Source organism: Sitophilus oryzae, unplaced genomic scaffold (genome assembly GCF_002938485.1).
Source record: "Sitophilus oryzae breed Bouriz unplaced genomic scaffold, Soryzae_2.0 scaffold_1494_pilon_pilon, whole genome shotgun sequence".
Lineage (NCBI taxonomy): Eukaryota > Metazoa > Arthropoda > Insecta > Coleoptera > Curculionidae > Sitophilus > Sitophilus oryzae.
In genome coordinates this window covers 278,275-303,741 of record NW_022146163.1, presented here as the reverse complement: position 1 = coordinate 303,741, position 25,467 = coordinate 278,275, and the positions used below count along the sequence as shown (strand labels likewise).

At 31.8% G+C, this 25,467-nt stretch overlaps 1 protein-coding gene across 1 annotated transcript; it reads right to left on the bottom strand.

The window, feature by feature from the left end:
- Window positions 1-67: 67 nt before the first annotated feature.
- LOC115877618 (putative E3 ubiquitin-protein ligase SINA-like 9) lies at window positions 68-24,255 on the bottom strand. The gene is made up of 4 exons (XM_030893865.1): window positions 24,057-24,255; window positions 10,660-10,817; window positions 4,253-4,575; window positions 68-620 (listed from the first exon to the last, which is right to left on the bottom strand). Exons 1-4 carry the CDS (start codon window positions 24,075-24,077, stop codon window positions 298-300), a joined length of 825 nt encoding a protein of 274 aa, XP_030749725.1. The 5' UTR covers window positions 24,078-24,255; the 3' UTR covers window positions 68-297.
- Window positions 24,256-25,467: the final 1,212 nt, after the last annotated feature.

Below are 25,467 nucleotides of genomic sequence, written 5' to 3'. Positions count from 1 at the left end.
GAAATAGTATCGAAAGATATAATAATATACCGGGTGTTCCATTTAAAATAACCAAGATGCTACCACTTTTAGTATGAAGCGGCAACACTGTAATGCTAAAAATAATTTAGACGAGATGGAGCAGGTGCCTCTTGCAAAAATCCAAATTTTCAAAAATATTTTATCACAGAGGTACTCCATAAACGTCTAACGCGATCACCCTGTGTATTATCTTCTTAATAAAACGTGTTTTATAAACATTTTTGTGATTCTTTATGCGGCTCGTGAACTATGAGCATTATCCAGACTATTTTTTGGTTACTCTTCTTTGGTTATGGTAATATAATCCGATTCGTTTAGCCTCAACCTATACCGAGTATCGTAACTGTGTATCTCAAAGCTATAAATGAGATCTCCCTCGGCCGTTGTGATTTCTAGGAGATCGGGTAGGAAGAGGCAGAACTCCGCTAGTCCATTGGCTTTGAAGGTTACTCGTCGCGTCACGTGAATGGAGTCCTTCTGGTAGAACTTGAGCTTGCAGGCGTAACCGCATTGTGGATGGTAAGGAGATGTTTTGGAGAGGATGCACCGGACCGCGGGAAAATTCTGATCGTATTTCCACTTCAGTTGAAATAAGGTATCTGAAAAGGGGGAAAATGCAAATTAGTGAAGTGCCCAGAGTCTTTTACCTCGGAATTCAATTACTGTGTATGTATTAATGTGAAACCTTCTGTATTGTGTTTTTAAAATAAAATACTAAAATGTGTACCCATTTTTTTTCGTTGCTTTTAATTTTTTATTTTAGTAAATTCTTAATTATTTCCTTCTAAATTTGTTGATTTTTTAATTCTTTTTCTAAATAAATTTATTGAAATAGTTAAATCTAATGCATAAGCTATACCTATTCAGCTTATATTCTAATCAATTAAATTTTTATTGAAATCGAATTATACAGGGTGGCGCGTCGTAGACGACGCGATTTTTGCAAGAAGATCAAAAGTTTGTATTGAAGTGAAATTTTGTGAGCTTATGTAAGTCAATTTAAAGTATTTTCTAAAATAGTGTAGAATTCTACAGAGTGTCCCCAGAAAAAGTGAGGTACACATCAAAGTTATGTTTTTTTTTGTAATGGAACACCCTATATATTAATTGATTTTTGGATTCTAGTATAAAAATCAGTGGCGTAGCTAGGTAATCAAAGGCCCTGGGGCAAATTAAAAAATGGGCCCCCACTGCTATTGGTTTAGGTGGACTGATTAGGTTTTATCAAATAAATATGAAATATACAAATACTTTAAAAATGCTAAGCTACTTAAGCTCTTTTTTGTGCACTGCAGGACAGGTAATAAAAATATTAAACAGTAACAACATAAATTACAATTAATACTTGGTGTAGGTTTGGCTAATAAAAGGAAATAGAGAAGATTCAAGGGTTTATTATATAAAAATCGGGCCTATCAACTGACTAAATAACAATTATATTTATAATTTTTCCCTAGCTTTAGTTTTTGCAAAAGTATCAATGACTTCGTTTAAATCCAGGCAGGCTTGATGCGGTTTTGTGTTCAATTGTTATTAGCGATAAATATCGGAGTCGAGTTTTTGGCCCATATTATTTCTTAAATAATTTTTTATTATTTTTAATTTGCTAAATGACCTTTCGGCTGCTGCACAAGTGACAGGAATTGTAAAGAATAATAACATTGCTGTAAATACGTCTGTTAGGTCGCATTCTAGCACTCCATATTTGCTCAATATTTCCTTACATAATTGGTGAACAGTCCATGCTTGAGTTAGTTGAGGTAAAACTAGGTGGTAAATATTAGTAAATTGAAGTGAAAAACTAGAGCCTATTATATCTGAATACTTTCTTTGTAATTCGTCACACTTTTGTAATACAGTTGCTTCATCAACATGTAATAAAAATGTTGGTATTAGAAAATCGAATATATGACAGAATGCACTCATACCATTAAAACGTGTATCTAATTGAGATATTACTGTGTCCTAGTACATTATTGAAAATGTCAATTTTAAATATTTTTTTCGGTTTGGAAATCGGTGATCAGCGCTAATTCATCAAAATGTTTTTTAACTTTTCTTTGCCTTTTTTTCTTGAAAATGGGTATCAATACCATATTTTCTTGCAGTTTCACTGGCTTTACCCTTGAATAGTTCGAAATAATTTCTATAAATTTGCAACTTTGCTTTGGTATCTGCTAAAACTTTACTCGCTCCGCCCAAATTGATGTCGCATTTTTGTAAAGTTTTGGAGGCATAATTGATGTCGTTCAATACACTGTGCATGAATTCGCAAAGCAACACAAACTCGAAATTTAGCATTTTTGTTTTAATACTCTCTGCTTCACTATGCTCATCTTTATCAGGACTCTTTAGAATTATTTCTGATAATGCTTTGATAATATTGCAGGTGACTTGCATTTTCACCATATTTCGCGTTATACAATGAACTGTAGTCGAAATCTATAGATTTGACACGATTTATTGACTTAACGGACATCAATATGAGTGGTAAAATCAAATAAAATTGAACCACTATATTCACCAGTACAATAAAGTTTATTGACATTAGCTTACATACGCCTGATACAGCATTAATTTTTTAACCGTTCTCAAAAAATAATTTTTTAACTCGAATTCACAAAAAAACGCACATCGATGAATAATAAAACGCACATATCACTATCCGTCAAATTGACAACACTGCCAACGTACAGAAAGAATTTAGGGGAATTCCCTAGGCACAACTTTTGAATTTCTCTCAACTGAGTTGTCATGATTAAAGTGGGGTTGCAACCTGTCATATTTATTTTGAAAACGGGAGAAATTTCCAAAAGTTCAGTTCGATAGAGATATCTGGTAAGGATCCGAGGGCCCCCTGAACTTGAGGGCCCCGGGGCACTGCCCCGCCTAGCCCCTAGGTAGCTACGCCACTGATAAAAATAAAGGTTTGTTTCATTAGAAATGTATATGACTTTGAAATTTATAGTTTTTGAAATACATTCACCGGCACGAAAAATGGGCACCTTAATTTGACTTTTTAGTATCTTTTTCTAAATTAAAAATAAAACTCCCCATCCGTTAATTATACGAGGGAAAACAAAATGTTGATATTTTGGTGAAAATTTGAAATACCCTGTGGAATATGTTAAATACGCATGAAATTTAAAAAAATCATTTTATCATCTAGATACATCCTTTCTCGATGGTTTGTTTTTTGGTTCATCTCATTAGATTTATTTTTGTTGGAAATGTTCGTTTTTGAACAAGACACTAACATGTTTTCGTAATTTTTACATTAAAACCATGTCTTTGCTGTTGGGCCTAGCCAACACATCTAGTAGATTCTGGTCCCGAAGCAGGCCTTCTTGACATAAGATATGCTTCATATAATATTCTTCTTCAAGTGCAATTCACTATCAATTTGAAAAGCTTGCAAACGGCGCGGCGCGGCGGTTTCTTAGCGATAAATTTACAATAAGTCGATAGTCTCGATTAGAAGTTCTCATACGTAAGTTCCTGGACATCTAGACTGACGTCCTCATGGACGTGGTCATAATTCAAAAACCACTTAGCATACTCTATGGTATTAAGGTATTTTTGGAACCAGAATTTTATAGCAAATTCACTGAACTAAACAAATAAAGATATATATTTGACTCACCCTGTCTATCTATAAAAATATTTTTGAAATGTGAACTACCATTAGTTAAACACATATTTTGTAAATGGTTTGTAGTGAAAATATCAAATAGGAATCCCGATACAGAGCTTTTTCGGAACACGCAGCCATCTTGTATGTATGCAATTGTATAATATATGTGTTTATTTAAATACTAAAGTGAAAGCAACGAATTTAAATGGGTAAACTTTCTAATATATATTATTAACAATACAATGCAAAAAGTTTTATAAAAATTCGTTCACAGTAAATGAATTCCGAGGTTTGTATCTCATAACGGCTTAAAGCACTCCACTCCTATAGTTAGTATAATAAAAAAAAGTATGAGATAAGAAAGTAGTTTCGAAAAATGTAATAATATACTAGGTGTTCCATTTAAAATAACAAAGATCCTATCACTTTTAGTATGAAGGGGCAAAGCTCTAACGCTGAAAATAATTTAGACAGATGGAGCAGGTGCCTTCGTGCAAAAATCCAAATTTTCATAAAAATCCTATCAGCGATTCTCCATAAACGTCTAGCATACCATGGCCGTGAATCACCCTGTATATACCGTTATTTAGTACTTACCATTATAATAAAACACGATGACGAATTCATTTCTACATTTCTCCGAAAATTTCTTGGCCACAAAATTAGCAGACTTTGTATAATATACGTTTTCATAGTGTTTCTCTTTCAAATGGGTATGCAGGTCCTTATATGGCGATATAACGGTACACTGGAAGTTGTCAGCCAATGGACACCGTGTAGGAGCGTATTCGCAGCCTTTTTCGTGTGACAAAGTTTCGAAGCCCTGTCCCAGAAAAGTGCAATTTTCAAATTTGCACGGAAAACTGATGAAGGTGTGTATTCTTTCTAAGGTATACGCACGAGACTTTATTTTATTAGCTCTGAAAAGGAATAAAAAACATATTAATATTGTGGTGAAACGTTTGCTTAAAGGTGGTAGTAAAAGTTTTATTTAGGAAAAGAAAACATCAGACGATTAACATATAAGCGATACCAATTAAATTTTTGGTCACGTCATCCAATGCGCGATTTTAAATTCATTGTTGCCAATCATGGACATATTCGGCGCAGGTTTGATAAACTGGAAATTTTTGTTTGAAAAACTTTAAATTTTCCGCTGAGGGTTCAAGTGATAGCTCTGCTGTAAAAATTGCAAGTTGTCACGTTTATTTATTTCCTGACATTGTCATTTGTTTTGACACTTTAGTTTTGTATTACGAGTTTTTGGTTTAAATGAATTCTGTTGTGATACTTTAAGCTTAAATTTTTTTTTACTAGCAGACCTTGCAGTCGAACATTGTTCTTTTTAGAGCCGCTTTTAGTACGAAGTGTACAATATGCCGCAGCAGCTTAATGGCCGTTGCAAAAAACTCATTGCAACCTTATTAGATTATTTTGAACGGGAAAGCGGTAGTAATGGTAAAGCGGTAGTAAAACGGTAGTAATCTTAAGAGGTGAGTTTTGTTGATGTAAATAATAACTAATTATATTTATAATTTTGTCTCCTAAAATCTTTGATTAAAAAGAAATATACAGGGTTGTTCACCACATACGACACGGAGTATTGTAGCTAAACGATTAGATTTTTACAAATTGTAAGTTTTGGGTTCGTTGAAGGACTATTAGAGCTACAATTTAAAAATAATTTTACAAGATACAGAGTGTCCCAAATAAGTAAAAATATTATAGTTGTATTTTTTTAAATAGAACACCCTGTATATTATTCTATTTTTGGATTCTACGATTGAAATAAAGGTAAATTTGATTAAGGTTTATTACACTTAAACCTTACCGTTTTTGAAATATTTTTAATTTTTTGAAATTGCAGTAAAAAAATTAAGGCTTTATTTCTCCAAGGGTATCAAAGTTTTTAATACTAAATATTTACTGAAGGTTATTTATTGATCAGATATTGTGTTGCAATAAAAAAAATACTACCTTATACAGAGTGTCCAAAAATTGATATTAAATAATTACTAGATTTATACGGCAATAACTTGTTTAATTTAAATGGAACACCCTATATATTTTACGTGAATCAGATGCACAATGTAATTGTCTATCAAATTGTATTGTTCCATTTTTTGCCCATCTCTTCAAGTTTTCATAGAAAATGCATTTTCTTATAATTTAGACCTCATTTATCACTATACCCATGGAATATTGACATTTTAGCTTATTTTTAAAGATGTAATAAATTTTCAAAGGGTACCTACAGATACTAATATTGTCGCTTATTTGATTAAAAATAAAAAAACAACTGTTTAAATATTTTTTGTTAAAGAGGACCAATTAATATGATCCACATATTCAAACTACATTAATTGACTGTTTACGTTGTAGTAATAATTGCTCCAAATACTAAAAAACTGAATTTTGTGTGTGTATTAGACAGTGTGGTAAAAAGTAACATCTTATAAATTTTATTTCATTTATTGACGAATGCTTATTTATAAAAACAGAGACATTCATTTTCATAACTTATTAATATATTGATTTCTGAGCCAAATCCACATTTATTTAGAATATTTTATTAATTAAAACAATTTAAAGGTATGTAATTAACTAATTTTTGGTGTTTTTGGTAGGAAATAATGGTGGTATACTTAATTGGTATACTCTTTTACAAAGATTTAATTAGTTTTTTTGTATGCCAATAGGCTTGCAATATTTACCACCTGTACGTTTTGTACATATTATGGTGCTTCAAAAAAATCGGAAATGTCAATATTTCATGGGTATAGTGATAAATGAGGTCTAAATTGTAAGAAAATGCATTTTCTACGAAAACTTGAAGAGATGCGTAAAAAATGATATAATATAATTTGATAGACAATTACGTTGTGCATTTGATTCACGTAAAATATATAGGGCGTTCCATTTAAATTAAACAAGTTATTGCGGTTTAAAGCTAGTAATTATTTAATATAAATTTTTGGACACTCTGTATAAGGTAGTAACATTTTTATTATTGCAACACAATATCTGATCAATAAATAACCTTCAGTAAATATTTAGTATTAAAAAACTTTGATACCCTTGGAGAAATAAAGCCTTAAATTTTTTACTGCAATTTCATAAAATTGAAAATATTTCAAAAACGGTAAGGTTTAAGTGTGATAAACCTTAATAAAATTTACCTTTATTTCAATCGTAGAATCCAAAAATAGAATAATATACAGGGTGTTCCATTTAAAAAAATACAACTATAATATTTTTTACTTATTTGGGACACTCTGTATCTAATCGTTTAGCTACAATACTCCGTGTCGTATGTGGTGAACAACCCTGTATAAAAGTGGGCAATACTATGCAGGCCAAGCTTAATCACGTGACTAAAAGTTTATTTGGTATGCTCTTGAATATATTTTTATATATGAAACTTAATGTAAATAAAAAAAATGGTAGGTTGTCACTTTCTTAATAAAAGAAAATATTAATGAAGATCGTATATGATTAGATTAACGATTTTAATATTTCATTATAGCCGGATTAATATAGGAAATCTGCCCCGCGGCTTTTTCGACTCGCACTCAGGGGATCGATTTGGTGTCGAATCAAAATAATTCACATAAATTTTTAGCTTTTTAACTCAAACGGTTTTCGAGATTTTCAAAAAAAAACTGTTTTTCCAATTTTATTTTTATAGTAAAATTCAAAATTAATTAATGATGATTTTTTTCTAATTCTTAGAAGTCTAAGACTTGAAAAAATTATATGATCTTGATTCTTAAACGAAAAGCCGATTTTTAGCGGAGGAAAGAAAATTAAAATCTTTATTTTTTTAACCTTTGTGAAATATGTCACTCACTAGAAATCGTCAGAAAATGCCTTTTATACTTCTTTACACTCAGGAATTTCATAGAATTTTTTGAAGTGGTGGAACAATATACGAAAAAAATGAAAAACTCATTTTTTTCCTAAAATCTTCTGTTTTAACTGACTTAATTTTTTTTAGTTTAAAGAAAATATTTTTTTAATTCAAATTCACAATGATATTGCTTATTACACATTTTCAATCATATTGCTAAGCCATGATGCATGACGCTTTTAAATAAAAAATATAGATATAACTATTTTTTTTAATCGATTTTTACTTCTATAATTACGAATTTCTCTAAGTTGTAACTCATATTTTTCATGTGTATACATTACTAAATGCCAAAAGAAATACTTCAATAATAATAACACCGCAGAATAATGAGAATAATTCGCAGGAGCGTTGAAAAATCATTTTAATGTTGCCTAGAAGGCTGTATTTCCACAATAGCGTTGCTTGTATCTTACTATTACATGGAATACGTTCTGTAATTAAATCACTGCGTATGTTACAAAGCATAATGATGTACCTTTTTGTTTCATCATGTTTGCGTTAAGCGTTGCTTTCTGGTATGTTAAATAAAAACACTCAGCTATGCTGATTGTATCTGGCAATATGTAGCTTAATTATTTTCATACTTAATTTGCGTGTTAGTTGTTCAATGATAATGCAGTCGCATTTTTATAAGATGTAGAAAATTTGTTTGCATGACTTAAGATTCACTTGTGACATACTTTCAACTACATACGTTAGTTGTTATGCCCGCGTGCCGAAATGAAAAATTCTCACCAAATAGTCTAAGAGCTTACGACATATTTAGAGAGCATGTTTTAGGCAAGTTAGAACAATACATATATAGTTTATTAACTGGTGAATCGTTTAGACTTCAGCACGTACGAGCTGAGCGTACGCGCACGGCATTCGTTGCGCTCTTGGCTCCATTTAAAATAAAAACTTATGTTTCGACAAATAAAGTGATCCACTTGTGCGCGCACAGCAGAGTTGTGTTGGTTGTTGCGTTTTTTATAAAACATTACCACTGCGAACGGCAGCTTTTCATCGGAGAGCAGTCGTGGATAAGGTATTTCACTAGAGAGAAAACTAATCAATAACAATAAACAAAAAATATAGATATTGGGCGCCAGGCATGTACAGAGAAAGAAAACACAGTTGTATATTACTTAAAACTAATGACTATATTTATTCATGATGTTCTTTGCTGATACATGACATTGTAGAGTTCTAGTGAATATATAGTGGTTATATGTCAAAGAAAGTAGTGTTAAGAGTTGTACTAAATATCTATAAAAGTAATACCATTACAAGACATAATGTAATGAAACCTAAGATCTAAATCATATTTTAAATACTAAATCGACATAAATGTTCTTAATAATCTAACCACTAAATATAGTCTGTACGATATTATTTAAAATGTACGTTAAGTTAAGACTGAAAATCGACTGAAAATCAGAACCTAAATCTAAACTTAGCAGTTCTTGAGGCAATCCTGTTTCGAAGAGTAGCAGCGTGAGGTAGGCTCATATCTCTGTCTGTCGGCGATCCTGTTGGCCAAAACAACAAAAGGGGCCAGAATGAGGACACCATGAATCAATACAGCCGTAGCTACTGACTAGGCTTAGAAATGGGAGCGAAGCGGCATGGGGATTACGCTGTATCCATACTGTGGCAATATGGGGACACTACCCGTACCTTGGAACACTACTAGGACCTTGGATAATGTCGGTAACTTGGACCATAACCTTGGACACAGTCCGTCCATAAGATAATGTACGTCCATAAGAAAACGGTACAGGGGAAAGCTACCTTGGACCATAACCTAGGACTATAACGTTGGACACAGTCCGTCCATAAGATAACGTACGTCCATAAGATAATGTACGTCCATAAGACCCTAAAAATACGAAACTCTTGTTTAAAACCAAACAAGGTCTAATAAACAAAATAAACCTACCTCGAAACACTTCCGAAGGCTCAATAATAAACAAAAGAACTGTCTTTTCTTCCATTTAACATTCTGGAGGACAATAGCAAAAGTACACCAACGTGTCAGCAAAATACAAATACGAGTTAAGGTGGGTCAATCCAAAACTCTACCCTAAAAATATTCAATAATAATATCGAATCTATAAAAGATAATAACTCATCTTTACCTGTAGCTTTGAAATGGCAGTTGATTCAGGTTTTGCAGCAAGATTTAAATTATTACCATTTCTAAAAGCCGGGTGAACAAAAGTGAGGTTAAGGGCGGAGAGTGACCTAACCTTGGGGCAATGTTGACAGCGCCTCCACAGAGCAGTGAAACGATAACAGGGTTGGCGACTAGGGAACGTAAAAATTACGCCAAGCGTGCCAAATAAATTATCAGGCCTGAACGATACGGAATCCGATGACGATACTCGTCTCATCAATCATTTTTTTCATATTCTTGTATTAACAATAACGAAGATCCGTTGGTCCACTCCATAATTTAAATTATTGAAGAAAACGAAACAAAAATCACACACGCACGAACGCACGCAGACAAAACAAATTGCCGGTGCAAACTGAGCGTTCGCGCACACATAAAATCCCTTTGAGCACGGACCAAAAACCGACACCAGACGGCACGCGTTCGGGGCTGCTCGCGCACAGGAAGATTCAGAGTGAGCGCGCGTGCACAGCCGTTTACACTTGAGCATTCGCGAAGGATCAGTGCGTGCGTGCTCAAGTCTAGAAGCACCATAAGGATGGTCAGGCTGCGCGGGAAAAGATAGAACAAAAAAAAAAGAAAAGACACCGCGCAGGAAAAGGCGAATCGATTTGCCAGACTACAAATTGCCCATCTGCACTGATCAAAGTTCTAGCGACTAGTGCAGTATATATTCGATGGGTATGTAACATTCTATTGCAATACGATTCAAAATTAAATTACAAAATTTATTAGTCAATGAGAGAGTAATGTTAAACGTTTATTTGTATTTGCTGAGGACAGCATACATATATGACAGTTGTTGTATGTGGTATATGTCAAAGTGATATTTTTCTTTATTGGGAATGCTGTAATAACATTCGCATTTATTTTTTCGACAACTCAATGGTCAGAAATGACAAAATAGTTTATTATAAAAAAATAACTTTTTACCTGCATATAGGACAACTGGGACACAATTGCCAACAACGAGCGCATATTATGTGGCTATTGGGGCACATAAATATAGGTGGAGCTGCATATTCTGCGCACACTGGACACTCGAACTCCTTACGCACCTTTTCTTCTAATTCTCTTCCGTCGTCAAAATTCTGTAACAAATATTTAATTTCATTAGATTTCCTTCAAAATTATTTCGGATTTTTTTGTTTATTTCCATTTTTAAAGTTTTTATTCTTTATTTCTTATATACAGGGTTGAGTCTTAAATAAGTGCAAATTTTTTCAGGGCAGGTATAGATCTCGATAAAAGAAACATATTTTCTCTTTACCGTTTTTCAAATCAGTCAAAAATAACCGAGTTATTTTACTTTGAAAATTAAAAAATAAATTATTTTTTGCTTATATTTTGAGAACCACTAGATTTTTGCTGCTGCCTTTGTTGTCATGTTACCAAGATATGTTTTTTAACCAAAAATAAAAAAATACAATTTTTTTCGAAAAATATTTTTTTTTGGGAGAAAAAAATACTCATAAACGTGTTTCTGGGATCGAAATCTACCACTCCAAAAAATATGTGCACTTATTTTAGATTCACTTTGTATATACCTTTATTCTATCTGAGTTAAATTTTATCTGACTAATATTTGATTCTATGTTTAAATAAAGCCGCCCTTCAAGTCTTTAGTAACCATTGGAAAATTAATATGCTGAATGCCACTGCCGGTGGGTTTGCCACATTTCAAACGATATCACCGGTGGCAAACCTCAATTTCCAGACCTGAATATCCGCCAGTTTATTATAATTTTCAGTATAGAAATGTAAATTTTTGGAGAATGATTTAAGATTAACATAAAAAGATATAAAATAATAAACCAAATAATTATAATATATATTAATTGATTATCGGATTCTAGGAAAAAAATAAAGGTGAGTTTTATTAAAGAAGCATATACCTAAAATCTAAGGATTTTGACATATTTCACATTTTGTGAAAATGAAGAGTAAATTTTAAATTTCGCTAACAGCTAACTAAATTTTAGTTGACCTTGTATAGCCTGATATTTAATTACAGTAACCATTGTGTGTTAAACCAAATTGAAATTTGACCCGAAAACAGTGTGAGACAAAATTAATATGGAACATTAGTCACTTTTAAAAGCAAGTTACTCCTTTATTTTAAATGGAACACCCAGTATATTATTCCGGTGTTGAATGGGGTATTTATATATCTTTAAAATATTATTAAGGTTGTCTACCTCCCAGACAAAGATTTTCCTAGATATTTTAATTTTTATGATTTTGCGTCAGTAGACCTTTATTATTTGAAAAAATCTAGTTGGATGTGATATACCGTTTGTTAATTTAACAAAAATTAAATAATGTAGAGTAAAATACACAACGGTAATAATAAGACACGTTTAAAACATATTTTAATTATTACAGAATTAAAACTAGATATAAACCTATAATTATGTGACAAAAATTAGCTAGATGAAATCAAATGCTCAAAATGCTTCCTTTCCTGTTAACTGCATAAAATTATTGTCTTTTCAAAAGGATCTTTTAATTTTAAAAGGCATTATGTGGAGTTCTACCTTGAAAAGCAGCTACAATAATTTCTCTCATGTTGTCGACAATAGTTGGTCGAGTTTTGTAAACACTGTCTTTAACATATCCCCATAAAAAATCCAGACTAGATAAAATCAGGAGCATTTATGTATTTTATTAATAAAAGCATGTCAATTCTCGCTGATGTAGGATAAGTTTGCATTTTCGGCAAATTTCTGAGATTTTTTTTTATCTTAACTGACACAAAGTGATAACTAGTTGTTATAGTTGGAGAAGAGGACCACAATAGATCTGAGAAGGTCGCAGTGGATCAGGCCGAAAGCCACCTCTAAGAATCTAATCTAATCTGTTATAGTTGGACTAATTAGACAGCTATGTTGAAGTAACGTCAAACATAACACCAGCCACCTAGATTTTATCAAATAATAAAGATCTACTCAGATCAAATCATGTAAATGAAAATATCTAGGAAAATCTTGGTTTGAGGGGTAGGCAACCTTAATAGTATTTTGAAGACACATGAATTCTCCATTGAATATCGGAATAATATACTGGGTGTTCCATTTAAAATAAACGAATAACATGCTTTTAAAGGTGACCAATGTTAAATATTAATTTTGTCTCACCCTGTATAACTTTTTGGATCAAGTTTTAATTTGATTTAAAGTACCATAGTTAGTTTAACTACATATTAGGCTATACCGGCTAAATTCCAATTTAGGTAGCTTTTATTGTAATTTAAAAATTGTTCTTTATTTTTAGAAAATATGTCAAAGACCTTACATTTTAGTCATATACTTCTCTTATAAAACTCACATTTATTTTTCTCCCAGAATCCGAAAATCAATTAATATATAGGATGTTCCATTACGAAAAACACAACTTTGATATGTAACTTTTTTTGGGGACACCCTGTAGAACTCTCTATATTTTTAAAAAGTGCTCTGAATTAACCTACATATGCTCATAAAATTCCATTTCAATGCAAATTGTCTTTCTCCTTGAAGCCTCCGCGGCGTATGAGAGGCCCCACCCTGTATTATTGATTGGTCACTGAGCCAATGATGTCACGAAGAACGCACAAAAAAAAACAGTGTGTACACTATGTGCGCATATTTCAAGTGAAACTTCTTACTAACAGCTATTAAATTGAAGGATTTGAAGGATATATATTTTTTATGAATGCTTTTTATAAGCTTCAAAAAAATTAGAGTTAATATGAAATCGTATATTATTCTATAGCTTTATAATTTTATAATGTTTTTTTTTTTAATTTTTATTAAACATTTCAAAGGGCACCATCAAAGAAAGCAATATACGCTTAGTCCCAGAGAAATTACAGATTAGTTATTTAGCCATACAAGGAAAAAACGAGAGTCGTCATGAATAAATAAATGCCTTTATTGTCAAAAAATTTTACAATTTGTAAAATTGACAAAGGTAAAGTAAACAAACAAAGTAAACAAACAAAAGAGAATACAAAACATTATACAAATTACATTGTCAATCTTATTGTTTAAAATAAACATTTATAAATGTTTACAATGTCAAAGAATGAAGAAAATGATGTTATGGATTTGATTTCAAATGGCAAGTGATTGTGCATTTTTTTCGAGTTGTATAATATTAAACTTTTAACTAACTCTGAGCGTGGGGTAGGTAGATAAAGATCTTGCTCCGCGTTCCTCAGTGGATAAGTGTGAGATGGCCTTTCTTGAGAAGCTGATACATGCTTACGTATTAGGCAAACGGATTCAAATATAAATAAGGAAGAGTTAATATTTTTAATTTTTAAAAAAGGCCTATCTGCTGTTTAGTCCCAGTGAATATCGAATAGCTCTCTTCTGGAGCTTGAAAATGCTGTCAAATTGAGTGGCACAACACGTACCTTAGAATGGAAGGGAATATCTGAGGTGCGACTCAAAAAGTGCATAATAAACAGTTCCAGCCACTGACAAGTTAAGCTCCTTAGAAACAGATCTTAATTTTTTCGACAAAGTGACGATATGAATGTTCCATTTCAGAGGATTGTCTACAACAATCCCTAAGAATTTTACAGATTGCGACGTCAATGGTGGTGTTGTTAAGTACAAAAGGCTGCAGCTTGTTTTTTATACGACCTTTAGGCGACGAGTTTTATAATATCTAACATAGTGGTGTCTGCAATAACTTTCTATAATGAATTAAATTAACCAAAAATTATTACATTCCTCTCATTCTTATTAATTTATAATTTTCGCAGCTTTTTGTAAGCCGCAATTTAGATTCTCTTTTGTATATAAATCGCGAATCTTTTTATTTTTTCTCTCTTTTTTTTAATTCTTCTTCCATCTCTTCCGTCAGTGGCACCGCAGATGATCCCCTTTAGGATTAATTACGCTTTTACTGTTTTAACAGAATTAATTCTGGAAATACAATAGCGGCTTCGGAAACGGAATAAAAGCGCCACTTTTTCTGATAAATGCAACATTCGGCCGGCCTCGAAACTGTGAAATAATTACGATACTTTTTTGTCCGTTTTTTCTTTTTTCCGTTTCGGAAATAAAAAAAAACTGGGGCGGTTATGAAAAAAAAAGGATAATTTCGGAACAGATTGTAACTCTCCGGCGATTATCTCGTGTTCGTGGTGATGATGATAAAGCTTCCGTTTTTTAAAAAAGATAATTTATTCAAATCATGCTACTAAAATAATTTTTTCTAACGATTTTGGCAAATGGTATAATTTTAGCAACAATTATCAAAATACAAGACTAGTTTAACCCTGAGTTTAACACTAGTCTCTTTTCACTCATTCTATTGCGCTTGGTTATTACCAATTGAATGCCTATATAAACGCTCAATATGTAGATACTTGTTTAGTTTTAATCATCTGTTGATGATACAAGATGAATTTCTAAGTTATTTATTATATGAGCTACGCCGCGCCGCATTCTCGCCAGACCCTGTATGCCAAGAAAAAATACTTGCCAAGTACACGAGTCGTCAGAACGCGCCATAATGCTTAAGGCATATTCTCACGACTCGTGTACTTGACAAACATTTGTTATTGGAATATACTTGCCATGCCGTGCGAGCGGTTTCCTTGTGCAATTATTTGTCACTCATCGAGCTGCGGGAACGCTAAGCTTGTTGCAAAAAAATCTTGTTTATAAAGATAGTATACTTGCCCAGTACGCAATTATTGGTGTACTTGCCAAGTGTACACGAGTTGTGAGAGTCCGCCTTAATGCTGCAAGGGCACACTCGCCGAGGCGGCGCGACACAAAACTACGGTTCTAAACAATACCAATGTACAGGGTTGCCGAAATTGGTCTGTTTTAACAGAGAAAACCTATTTATTGACTAGATACAGCAAAACCGATATAGATGTCATGGGCTCGATTTCTGAGACACGTTTAATGGCGCAAATCGCCTGTTGATATTTTCACTGCCAAATGAGATACGGAGTCTTTTTGAATTTTTTACCATTTTGAAAATTGCCCATAACTTTTTTATTTTGCAGAATAATAAAATTCTGTAAAAACGTTCTTAAGGCACTTTTTAAAGCACAATCCACTGGGCGTAGTCAGTTTTTTTCTATGCTTTCTCTTTATCACAAATAATGAAAAATATATTTTTTTAAATGAAAATCATAGTTGGCTATGAACTTAAAAAAATGCTGGCGTTTAACCCTTTTCAACGATATAAAGTTAGCGGTACCTACCTATTTCTAAGAATGAGAGAAATATTAGGTTTTTTATCTTTATATCGAAGCGAGCCTTGATTTTGTGTTGACTTATGTGCGTAATTATTTTTATTATTTATCTGCATAATTAAAGACTTTTGGAAATGTAAATTAACATTCCATATTAATATTAGTAATTACAATTGAAATTGATACAATAAACAAAGAACAAGACTAAAAAAACATATTTTTTGTGTGGCGAATATAGCTGTCTAAAAAAATCATCAAAGATGTTCAAACTGACCACCTCCTTGTTGAATACACAATAAACATCTTTTGCGCACAGAGTTATAACGATTTATTAGGCGCACTATTGTAATAAGTCCAAAAGCTTGCCTAGTAATTTTCTGCAATTCTTCTCTCGTCCCCGCAATGATTCTTCCCTTATAGATAAGGTATTTTAATTTTCCCCATAAAAAAGTTGGAAAGAGTTAAATTACAGACAGGACCTAGCAGGCCTAGATATGGGGCCCTTTGTTCTAATCCAATTCTCTCTAAATTCCATTTAATAGTGCAGTTGTAACCCTGACGTTTTAATTGTAAATGGTAATACTAATATAGAATGTTGATTTACCTTTTCAAAAGTCTTTAATTATGCAGATAAATAATAATATAGAATATTAAATTGTGATAAAAAATAATTAGGTAACTATAGGTCAACACAAATCAAGGCCCGCTTCGATACAAAGATAAAAAATGTAATATTTCTCTCATTTTTAGAAATAAATACACATAATTTTATATCGTTGGAAAGGGTTAAACGCCAGCAATTTTTTAATTTCATAGCCAACTATGATTTCTATTTAAAAAATTATATTTTTTATTATTTCTGACAAAAAAAAGCAAGTACCAGAAAAAACTGACTACGCCACTGGATTGTGCTTAAAAAAGTGCCTTAAGAACGTTTTTACAGAATTTTATTATTCCGCGAAATACAAAAGTTATGGGCAATTTTCAAAATGGTAAAAAAAATAAAAAAGACCCCGTATCTCAGTTGGCAGTGAAAATATCAACAGGCGGTTTACGCCATTAGACGTGTCTCAGAAATCGAGCCCATGACATCTATGTCGGTTTTGCTCTATCTAGTCAGGAAATAGGTTTTCTCTGTTAAAACAGACCAATTTCGACCACCCTCTACAGGGTGGGTCAAATTCGACGCTTTTAAATGGAAACAACCTTTTCTATAGGAGATAGACAAAATCTAATATCGGTGTCTGGAGCTCAATTTTTGTCAAAAACATGATTGTGAAAACCGCATATCGATATCTGTTACCGTTTCGGAGTTACGGGGTGTTTTTCAAAAATATGCATTTTTAATAAATCGCTGTAATTTTTTTGCTATGGAAAATTTTGTATTTTTATGCAAACATTTCCAAAGCACCTTTTGACGTAGAATTTAATGGTTTAAGTATAATTTTTTTAAAATTAATAATTTAAGAATTATCAACAGAAAATTTGATTTTTTATATGGGACACCCTGTATATTTTTAATTAGCTGAAAAGAATTTAAAATTACCTTTCCAAAAATATAGCACACTTGATATTTTGTTATAATCCCCTTCGAAATACAGATTTTTTAAAAGTTCGCCACTTTTAACTAGTAGGCTTTGGACTCCTCATTGATGATATGCCCTTAATGGAACTCGAAAAAATAATTTTCCAGCAAGACGACGCACCGCCTCTGAACGCTGAAGTTATTAGCAAATTTTTGCAGCCAATTTCAAGAATAATCGAATAGCTGACCAAGAACCCAGCCGTTGGCCGTCGAGGCCGCCTGACTTAGTGCCCATGGATCTAATCCTATGGATATATTTGCGGAAGAATAAAGGTTCCTTATTCTTCTGTATTATGAGAGGGTATCTTTCACCCCCACTGAGTTAATGAATTCCGCTAGAAATGTTCAAAAACTGCCCCGTCTGTCCATAACAGAAGACGGTCGATATGTCGAACACCTGTAGCAAAATCTCATGTCCTGGTTTGCTATTTATTTTTATTGTTATGAGATATAGTTTAAATGTGTGTTGATGTTGGTTAAATATATTTTAAATTGTTATAAAATTCTGCATCTCTCATAGCAAATATTATTTTCGTTTTAATTGATGCTCACAGCTAGAATTTTTTTGCATTACAGCCGGTGCCGTTCAAAGCCTACTTATTTAAAGCGGGCGAATTTTTATATACTCTATATCTCGAAGAGGAATCGAGCAAAATATCAAGTGTGTTATATTTTGGAAGGTAATTTTAAATTCTTTTCAATAAATTAAAATATACAGAGTGTCCCATATAAAAAAAATCAATTTTTCTGTTGATAACTCTTAAATTCTTAATTTTAAAAAAATTATACTGAAACAATTAAATTCTACGTAAAAAGGTGCTTTGGAAATGTTTTCATAGAAATACAAAATTTTCCATAGCAAAAAAGTTACAGCGATTTGTTAAAAATGCACATTTTTGAAAAACACCCCGTAACTCCGAAACGGTAACAGATATTGATGTGCGGTTTTCACCATCATGTTTTTGATGAAAATTGAGCTCCAGACACCGATATTAGTTTTCGTCTATCTCCTATAGAAAAGGGTGTTTCCATTTAAAAGCGTCGAATTTGACCCACCCTGTACATATCGTTAATACATAAGCTTAAGCATAAGCATTAAGGCGGATTCTCTTGAGTCGTATACTTGTACAGTTATGGTTATTGCCATATACTTGCCATGTCGTGTGAGCGATTTCCTTGCACAATTATTTGTCACTCGCCGCGCCGCGTGAGTGCCAAGCTTGTTGCAAAAAAATGTTGTTTACAAAGATAGTATATATTTACCAAGTACGCAAATATTGGCGTACTTGCCAAGTACACGAGTCGTAAGAATCCGCCTTTAGAAGAGTGTCCAGTGTAGGAATTTTTAACTATTATTTTTTTAATCTCCTTAAAAATTATCTCTTGAAAGACATTCAATTACCTTTCGTTTTGTAAATATGAAATGTTATCTAACATCAATTAATATTTTACTGAATTAAATGCATTTTATCTCGAAGGTAACAAAAGGGACTACAAGGTTCTAAAGGACTACAAAAATATGTAATACCTACGATTTTTTCCTATTTCTGATTTTTCCTCTGCAAAAAAAGAAAACTTTTTATAGTAAGAAATCACATTTTATAAGCGGATTGGAACTGTTCAGCCATTATCCTTTGTAAATCTGACGGTTAAAATTTATTATCAAATAAAAAATAAGAGTAAGAGAATAATTTCAGTTGAAACTTATGGCACAGATTAGGTATCCTATAAGTATACAGATAAAAATCTTGTCCCTAATTCGTGGTACGAAAATTGATTTTTATGACGATGTGCAAACGAGTCAAATTTCCTGTGCGCAAAAATAAACTCGCGTAAAATAACAATAAACAGCGTAATAGGGAGATATCGCTAAACCGAATAGCGTGCATGGACGTTAATAAGGCCAGGTGTTATTTCCTTTACGTGAGGTGGTATTAACTCTCTTCATTTATAGTTATCGGATCGGAAAGAGTTCTGTTCGCGTCGCGTCCGCTATTTAAACTTAACCTAACTTTGAATTTAAAACTTTGACATTGTTTTGTTTACTAGGTATTTTAAAACTAAAGTGCTTATTTCCAGTGCTTTATTGTTCAACGTCTGCCAGTGGGTTTAGGGCAACAAGCAACAAACAACAAATTCTCTTAGAAGGGCTAAGTCGTCATCTGCTGTAAACCTATGACTCTTTATAGGTTCTTTAGTATTGGAAGAGGTGGAATCCATATTTTGGCCTATATTTATTTAACTAAAACTAATCCCAGCTACTTAAATATCAAATTACCTAATAAAACTAAAGCAATAATTCAAAACAATTCAAACATAACCTAAAATAAAAGATATCGCCGGCCGGCTCCGGTTGTCAAATACCCGCACATGCCCATTTAAGCAATTTTTAAACGTTATCAGAGGTTATTTAGAAAGAGCGCTTGGTGTAATTGATCCGCAAATTACGTCAGGCGGTAACGTTATTAGCGGGTGTTGCGTTAAAAATTGACTCGCGCATATTGTAACCATGATAAGGTACGCGTAAATACTGGATGACGCTATTCGGTTTTCCGATATCTCTCTAATAACTGTGCCGGTCAGGCGCTGTGCACAATTTTAGAGGCCATAAGTGGGCGTGCTATGTGCGCAAACTAGTCACCTAACTAGTGCCCGATTCCGAAAATTGGAACCACGAAAAGCAATAAAGAAAAAACAAAGATTATAATCTGTATAATCTGTGCTTATGGTTTAGGAAAAAAAATGTGTCTCAGAAATAATTACCTAGTTTTTGTCCACAGTTTTTTTTATTAAAAACCTTTTTATATATTTACAGGGTGTCAAAAAATATACCACATTTTAATGTGGATGATTCTACAAATAAAAATAAAACAAAAAGTTTCTATGAATAAGCACGAATAAGTTTTAGCTTTTTATGTGTCATTTGTTAAAATTAGTGTATCTATTATGGTATATAAAAATAGTACCACAGTACTACCCTCTACCTAATATATAGTACCCTTTTAGAACTGTTACGAATTTTTATACAACCGCCATCTGCTGTGGCAATAAAATGTCTGTGACAATACCACATTTCATGGAACGGTTTACCAATGTATTTAAAAATAAACAAAATATATTATATTTATTTACCATTTATAGGGCTGTCAGTTTCGGGAAGCGTCTTAGTTCATATTATGTTCATAGAATGTTGTAAAAATGTTAAAGAAGCACAAAATTTATTTAGTTCAATGCTACGGAAAGGGTGATAACAGTTATCGAAAAGTGTTTGTCGAAAAAAACTAAACCAAACCAAACACCAGTAAAAATATGATGTTAATCAAAATCAAAAAAATAAGACAACGGTCTAGCTACGTTGAAACACCGGTTCCCATTAGAACAACGAAGTTAAGCGACGTAAGGCGATACTGGTGGATGGACGGGTGACCGGTTCGAAACTCTGTCTCGTGCTGTTGTCCAAGGGAAAAATTTAAATCTATTGATACACACTGCTCATTCACGCCGGTTCGAGGCCGAATGAGATTGGATATCTCGTGAGTAAGAGTTAATTTAGACACTTCCTAAGTCGGTAGGCCACTGACCATGATATGGCCGAGGACCGCGGTTCGGATTCCGCGTAAACAAAGTAGGCCCCGTCCAGATTAGCCCAGGCAGCAAAAAGGAGACGTTAACTGAAATCTTTACTTTTTACTTTCAAAAATATATACCAATCAAAATTAATATAAACCATCTATCAAAAAATTAATTATATTACCATATAGAAAAGGGTTTCGATTTTTAGAAAATGCGTTTTTTAAAAACTCAACCATATCTTTATGTTTTTTTTTTAATTTTCTCTAAAACGGTATGGAACTTTGAAAAAGAATAAACGGGTTGAATAATTTTAGAACAAGCACAATTTTTTATGAAGAATACATTTTTCTCAAGATGTTACGAATAAAAAAAGTTTTCTTTTTGTAAAAGCAATCCGGGACATATTGTATATGACTGATAATAATTAGATATGTACGAATACTGAGTGATGAAAATAATTCATTATGTTGAAAAAATGCAAGTTCCTAAATGACGTAAAATAAATTATAGAAGTACAAAATAAGTATTTTAATTTTTCCGGTCCCCCAATAAACTTTTTACGCGTTTTTCATTTTATCGTTTCCAAAAATTATTTTCCGTCATTCAATTTCCTTTAGCCGGTCTGCAACAATCAGAAATAAAGGATCTTTGGTGCAGTAACTACTATTTACCATGACTGGAAAATATATATAGAGCCATATTTTTCCCGTTACTGGAAATAGGAAAATTCCAGTTAGAGTTAATGAAATTTTGCGGTCCTAGGAATTCGCTCAAACAGAGATTTCGTTCCAACAACGACACCGAAAATAATTTCGTCTATTACTTAAGAAATAATTCGATTGTTTAACAGAATTAGTTTCTTTGTTTAGTAAAGTAACGATAAATTAACTTTTTAACATCGAAATTTTTTTGGTTTTAGAAAAATAAAAGAAGATATAGTGTAGTATATAGTTGATATCAAATAAACTTTTAGTCACGTCATTAAGCTTGACCAGCACAGCGTTGCCCTCTTTTACACATTTTCTTCTAATCAAAATATTTTAGGAAACAAAAATAAATTATTTTTAAATATACAGGGTGACCCAGGCTGAGCGTGCATTAGAAGATTCTAGAGAACCACAATATCTAGATCGGTGATTTTTTGCTTATCATTGTTTCACAACGAGATCTATCTAGTAGAAATATTTTCAATATGGCGGCACTTCCGGAAATAACGAAAGTTGACAGCAATTTTCTTATATTAAATGGCCTTCATTTTTTATTACATACTTAAATTTTCTGTAAAATTTTATGAATGTTGATATTAAACACTCTATACATTACATTAACCGTTTTTGAAAAAAAAAATATTTAAAATTTTTGGACGAAAAAAATTGCCTGTCAAAAATATGTGAATAGCCTAAACGTCAAAATTAGTGGTTACCACAGCCACTGTGTCATGAAGAGAAGACATGTGGCTATCTGTTTCAAAAATTAAATTGTTCGAATGTCATATAGTAATAACGTTAGCTATCATGGAACTGAGCGATTAAAAAATTATCATAAATCATTTTTTTTTCAAATGGAAACCCACTTTCTATTTCACTAATGAAAAGGTTTTCCAATTCGTTACTTTTATACATGTTTCTATACCTAAAATAAATCGTTTTTAAGTTATCTTATTTAGATTGAAAACGTATATTTTTCTAGATTTTATCTAGATTCCTTTGACAGTAAGTGTTAAAACTAAATTTTAAATATTTATTAAAAATAAATAATTAAATGATTATTAGGAGTAAAAATGATACTTTTGGCGAAGCTGTAAGTTTGACATACCGGCGAGGGCACAAAAAGTCATTTTCACTCCGAATAGAACATGCTATTTATTTTCGTCACAAATCTTTTTTAAGCAATTTCAAACCTTCCAAATAATATAAAAATATTTAAAAGTAATAACTTGTAAGTAATTATACATCGAGAAACTATGGTTACACTCGTTGAATTTGACATCTAATATCAGATAATTCATATATTTTCCTACTTTTGTATTTACTTTTGTGCTTAGGTGTGTAAAAATTACTTTTTTATATTGTCAATCACGGCGCAAAAATAAATACTTATGTGACTTTTGAAAAAAAACGTAATTAATTTTTTTTTATAGATGTATTGATGAGGACAAGCAAAGGTTTGCTAAATTTGCTTTAAATTATTACACTTTTTTTAATTTCTAAACTAATTATTATACTTCTAAATCGAGAAAAGATACACTTTGATAATAGAGTGGTTTTTAAATTTCCTAAACTTTACTAAACCAGTCAGGGTTTTAAACCAACAGGGTGTTTCAAACATTCCCCAAATATCAATATTTTGATTTTCCTCGTATATAATAATGAGGACTTCGTATAATAGGCAGAAAAAGGCAAAAACTTTAATAATTTAGTTACAGATTGCTTAAAAAATCATCAAAATCGGTCCACTAGAACAAACAATCGAAAAAAAAAAACGTCAAAGACGGCTGGGAAATAACAATCAATAATGGTTTTGGCGAGGTCAAGCCCTAAACGTCATTATTTGGAACGCATTCTTCTTTATTTCGGAATGGCTCTTACTGCCAGTTGACCTTAAGAAGGTTGTAACTTTCTGTAATTTTTATATTGAGTAAAAATGATGTTTTAAATGGTGTAGTTTAAAATTCTTTTTAAAAATATTTTTTTTGGAAATAGACATGTGTGTCTGGAAACATTCTATCCTATTTTAGTTTTTCTATAATTAGTGTTAATTTGTGACAAGTTTTATGTCAATTTTTAATAAATTATTTCTAAAGAACGATCTCGCGAAAATTATCATCGATTGACATTCCCAGTCTTTGACGGCGTTTTTTTTTCGATCATATGGTATATTGGACTTTGAAACCAAAATATAGTAAATTGTATAACTTCTGTTGAGCGACTTAGATTATTTTAAATGTACAACGTGATACTTATTTACCTGATTACAGAGTGAATACATTGTTTCAATGTATTAATGTATATAAAACAAACACGACAAAATAAATTGACTAGACCACACAATTAATTGTAAATAACGACGAACTATTGACAAAAATACTAATTAAAATTATGTACAAAACAAAAATCTACATATATGAGAATATGTATAGTTAACAAACAACACTAAGCAGAGTATATAGTAAAATCTATCATCCCGAGAATTGTTTTTTACATCCATAAATATTTTTTGTTTAGTTTTATATCCTTATAACTGGGGGGGGGGAGATATGTGAATTGGTATTAATATTATTTTGGCTATGTAGCAAAATTACACTTTTCTTTTATATTTGTTATTTTGGATTAATTCAGGGGCCTATATACGGAGAGTAATAGGGGGAATTACTCCTTCCAGGTAAGAAATTTATGAATAAGATAAAATGTACGTAGCCAATCTTGAAGATATTGATGTCAATTTGGTAGAGCACATGTAAGAAAGAAAAGAGATAATTTCTGTAAAGCCAAAAATTAATGATTAGTAAAATTATTTCGTTTATTTTTAAAAATTAAAGGATATGGATGCGGATCCACGTGCTCTGACCTTGTCTAAGATGCACATTCTTACGAATTGTCACGTATACTTGATCTTCTCTTTAAGTATATTTACATATATACAGGGTGGTCCGAACTGTATTCCGGAAACTTCGGCAGTTGACGAAATAAATTAAAATTAAAATAAATAAACAAATTCATATAAATGTATGTTCTAAAATGCTTAGTTTCGAAGATACAGGATGTAGAAGTTTCATTTTTATTTCGATTTTTTCCAAATAATTTCATAAGTAACGTCAATATTTGGACGAAAATTGGTGTCTGGAAGTTTTTTGACATGTGAAAATTGATTTTGCTGTCAAGATGACTCCTATTTGTAGGGGGCGCCACCTACATGTGTTTTAACTGTTTTTTTTTTACTTTAAGAGTAATAATTTTTCATCCGTACCTGTATAAAACTACTGAATAAAAAATATACCTACATTTCCGTGATTTTTTACGTAAAATATACCTCTTGGTAAAAATCGCCACGAGCAACCGTTCTCAAGATATTATTTAGAATGGAAATAGTCAATACATGTCATTATTGACAAAAAATAAACACGTTTTGTAGATAGTTATTTGACTGAAATAATAAATTTGGGATTTTTTTTTTTAATTGATCATCAATTTTTCTAAGAAAAAATGATGATAAAACAGTTTCCGTTGAACGTTTAACGCAAAAATATTTCAAATTTATGATTTCAGTCTAATAACTACTTAGTCAATATGTTTAATTTATGCCAATATGATGACAGGTATTGATAATTTCGATTCCAAATATCTTGAGAACCATTAATCCTAGCGATTTTTACCAAGAG